Source organism: Plectropomus leopardus, chromosome 6 (assembly GCF_008729295.1).
Source record: "Plectropomus leopardus isolate mb chromosome 6, YSFRI_Pleo_2.0, whole genome shotgun sequence".
In the NCBI taxonomy this organism is placed as follows: Eukaryota; Metazoa; Chordata; class Actinopteri; order Perciformes; family Serranidae; genus Plectropomus; species Plectropomus leopardus.
The window spans coordinates 19202467-19206533 of NC_056468.1; the positions used below are offsets into that span (position 1 = coordinate 19202467).

At 38.4% G+C, this 4067-nt stretch overlaps 1 protein-coding gene across 1 annotated transcript in view; it reads right to left on the reverse strand.

The window, feature by feature from the left end:
* Positions 1–4067, reverse strand: part of ebf2 (EBF transcription factor 2) — a 42016-nt gene that overhangs the window by 32028 nt on the left and 5921 nt on the right. The window contains exon 3 of the mRNA XM_042487815.1: positions 1695–1805. Coding sequence (XP_042343749.1) covers positions 1695–1805 — 111 coding nt within the window. The remainder of the gene's footprint in view (positions 1–1694; positions 1806–4067) is intronic.

Below are 4067 nucleotides of genomic sequence, written 5' to 3' on the forward strand. Positions count from 1 at the left end.
TATTGGCCTTCTGTACTATAATAGTAATAATAATAATAATACTAATGTATTACTTTGGGTTTTATTTGTTTAATAGGATGTGTTTTATTAGCATTGCTTTATGGGAAAATTTGGAAATAATGTTTATTATTTTAGTTTAAATTATTTGACCTATGCGTTACTGACCGGAGTTTTTTCTTCTCAGAGATGAATCGGTTTCTCTGCCTGGTGGCTGCAGCTCTTTACCTGTGCTTGCAATGCCAGGTGTCTGATGGTGAGTACTGCTCATTTTACTTCGAATAGCTAATAGCTTCAAGTTAATTTATTATTTGCTGGATTTAAAATGTCACACTGCTGTGATTTATTATCCTATTTTTTTGTACGAAATGTATCAGATCTCAGTAACAATTTTTAAGTCTGAAGAAAAATAGGGACTGTCGCATTGAGTCAAGACAGGTTTTGGTGATGGTGAAAAAACGTCAGGCGTACATCAAGGTTAGGGCGAGAGGTCAAATAAGAATTAAAAACAATGACTGTCCATTTTACTTAATGTAGAGGCTGGATTGGCTTGATTTCTCCCAAAAACATGGGACGAAAAACCCTCGCGAAATTAGTGAAAATTACAAGAAAATTACTTAAAATTAGCAACAAAAAGGACCAAAAAACAAATAACCAAGGAAATGACCTAAAATGCTTAAAAATATAATATTCTTTAACATAATTTACAATTACGATGATTATATATTTAGTGTTCTAGACATTTTCCCCTAAATTAAAAAAATCAATTAATTTCTTGCAATTTGTGGATCATTTCTCATCGCCCTATTTTCTTATGTTTTTAAAATAAATCGATGCAATTTGCTCAAGGTTAAATGGTTTAGGCTAAATAATTGTAAAAGGCATCTGGAAGCAACACATGAAAAGTGACGTCGATCCGGGTTTTCAAAGGATTGAACGCGCTGGTCATCTGTGTTATTATGTGTTAGATTATTTTAGATTTTTTTTCTTACAATCATAGTGCTTCAGATACTTTTCAGACTGCTAATAACACGGATTTCTACATTAAAGCTGGAGAGTCATTGTTTCTTAAATTCCTATAGACTTTAATGTGCAATGTATATTTTGAGAAATTCATATAACGGTGTGGCATGAATGAAACCTAAACACGATCATGACACGAATGCACCCACCATAAAATATCAGTTTGAGGAATAAACCAAAACCAAAATGTGCTTTTCAGCATCCTATTTGAGCAGGACAGACATTGAACGAGCTGTGGCAGCTGCCAAAGCCGCAGTGAACTCCGCTTATGATTACTCCAGGAGAGTGTGAGTACAAACCTGTTGAACTGCTCTAAAAAAAATCTTCATTAATTCAAACATAGAGTATAACAAATGTTTTGCCGTTGAAGACCATGAGAATGAATTCATAAATCTGACGTCTCCACAGGAGCCTTGAACGGATCCGGAGAGATGTAGTGAGTCCCTCAGACATCCTGCGGGTCCTGAAGCAGCCTATTGGCCTAACCCGCAGTGCTGTGCGTGCTGCTGACTATATGGATACAACAATTAAAACACTCCAGAGGTCTCTGGGAAGACGTCAAAAACGCTCCATCAATGCCACAGGTGAGTTTACAGCTTCCCTGAGCCTTGCCTACAAACAGGTGTATCACGGCTGATTTGGTTATTACTACTTCCGTTTTTAGACCTGCTCACTGAGGAGCAGCTGGAGTCCATCGCTGATCTGACAGGCTGCTCTCCCCGACACCGTGCCCCTGCCTGCGCCACGACACCCAATGTGGACGTGTTTCGCACCGCGAGCAGCGTCTGTAACAACAAGTGAGGCCACAGTGAAATGACAACCTTTACTTTCTTTGCACAAATAAAGAAACTAGAAATAGGTGTTGACAGCTGCTGCCTTTAATTCAGAGCTAACTATGAAATACCTGACATGGGGTTCGGCTTTTGTTGGTGTGTGGGGTTTTTTTTCTTTCTTTTTTTTTTTTTTTTTTTGCAGTGTCAGTTCTGTTTTTACATCCTCAGTATATCACAGTTGAATTTATTACAGGATTCTACAGTAGAATGTGATTTTTAGTGTAATACTGTAGCTTCACTGTGAAATCTGACAAATTAATCTTACTTAAAATAATATTTGAAACGGATTGTCTTGAAAAAGGAAAGTGAATTTAATAATAAATCTTAATTCATGTTTACTTTTATGTTAAGTTTACTTGAAAATTAACTGTATTTATTTTGTAAGTAAATGACAACTGAAATGACCTTGTTCTTTCTAAATGTTAGCTACTTAACTTAATTATGACAACGGTGATTTTGCCAGTGATGAAGTAAGGAAATCTGCATTCCGGTTTTTTTTTTAAACATGTTTAAAAATATACAGATATGATTGACAAGTTTGCACCCAGGAAAATACAGATATATAGCTGATATATAGCATAGTAAGGTTTAGTAACTGGTTTAGACATTATTGAGTTGCAATAACTTCGCAATATTACATAAATATAATACAATTTTAAGTAAATTTAACAATTAGATGAAAAGTAAACAAACATTAAGATTAATAGTTACATTTATTTACATTTTTCAAGGCAATTGGTTTCCTAGAAATTAAAAAATAAATAAAACCAACTTGTAAGATATTACAGTGAAACCTGCACGTGGTTTCTGTCCCTCAGTTAGGCCTGCTTTTGTTAAAATTAAAAATACTGCATGCCGTACATCACAAAGCAGCCACCTGTTTGTGTTAACTGTTGTTTTTGCTCCAAAAAGCATTCAAATTTACAGTATTTTACTATTTTTTGGAGGAACAGTAGATTACTGTTGGAGTTTGGCCATGCTGTTACTGCAATATGTTACAGTGAAGATAAAGACAATATGATAATGGATTTATTTTTTCTTAACTAGACTCAACACCCGCTGGGGATCTGCTAACACACCTCTAGAACGCTGGCTCTCTGCTGAGTATGAGGATGGTGACTCTCGCCCTAAAGGCTGGGACAGTGATCGACACGTCAACGGCCACCTTCTTCCCTTGGTAACATCATCTTTACATGCTATATCACAAATGAACATGAAAAAAAAAAAAAAAACACTTGTATTTACAAATCCTTTTCTCCCATGTGCTCACTGTTTACATCCTGTCCTCAGGTAAGGGAAGTGTCCAACCGTATTCTGCGCACAGCAAACTCTGATGTGGAGAGCGACCCACTTTACACTCTGCTGGTGACATTCTTTGGTCAATGGACTGACCATGACCTGACCTTCACTCCTCACTCTCCCGTCATCACATCATTCAGTAACGGTATTGACTGTGACAAAAGCTGTGAACGCACAGAGCCCTGCTTCCCCATTGAGGTCAGTGTTGTTGAAATGTATAAGAAAAGACACAAATACAAAAAGCATATTCACACATATAAAATGAATGCCAATTGTTTCTTATAATGCATACAGATTCCTGCAGGAGACCCTCGCTTTGGCAGACACTCAGAGGAATGCATCCCCTTTTTCCGCTCAGCAGCAGCTTGTGGTTCTGGCAACACAGGCTTCATATTTGGTGCAAAAAATGTCCGTCAGCAGATGAACTCTCTCACAGCATTCATTGATGTAGGTCAGGTGTACGGTTCAGAGAATACCAAAGCTCGCCACCTACGTGAACTCTCCAATGATCACGGCCTGTTGAGGGTCAACACACAATACACAGACAACGGCCGTGAGCTCCTGCCCTTCACCAACATGGTTAGCAACATATGTGCCACCCGAGCCCGCATCACCAATGACAATGATGCAGTGGAGGTGCCCTGCTTTGATGCTGGTGAGTGGAAGCATGAGCGTTTATGTCTTTAATTACACATGGTGGTTGTCATAATTAACACAACTGAGATAAGTCAACTCCTGATTGCGTGTATTGAAAGAACAGGTCTGCTTTTCTGCCAGGTGACGAGCGCAGCAATGAGAACATTGCTCTGACCTCTTTGCACACACTGTTTTTGCGTGAGCACAACCGTCTGGCGCGTGCTCTGGCTAAACTCAATCCTCACTGGGGCGGAGAGAGACTCTATCAGGAAGCACGCA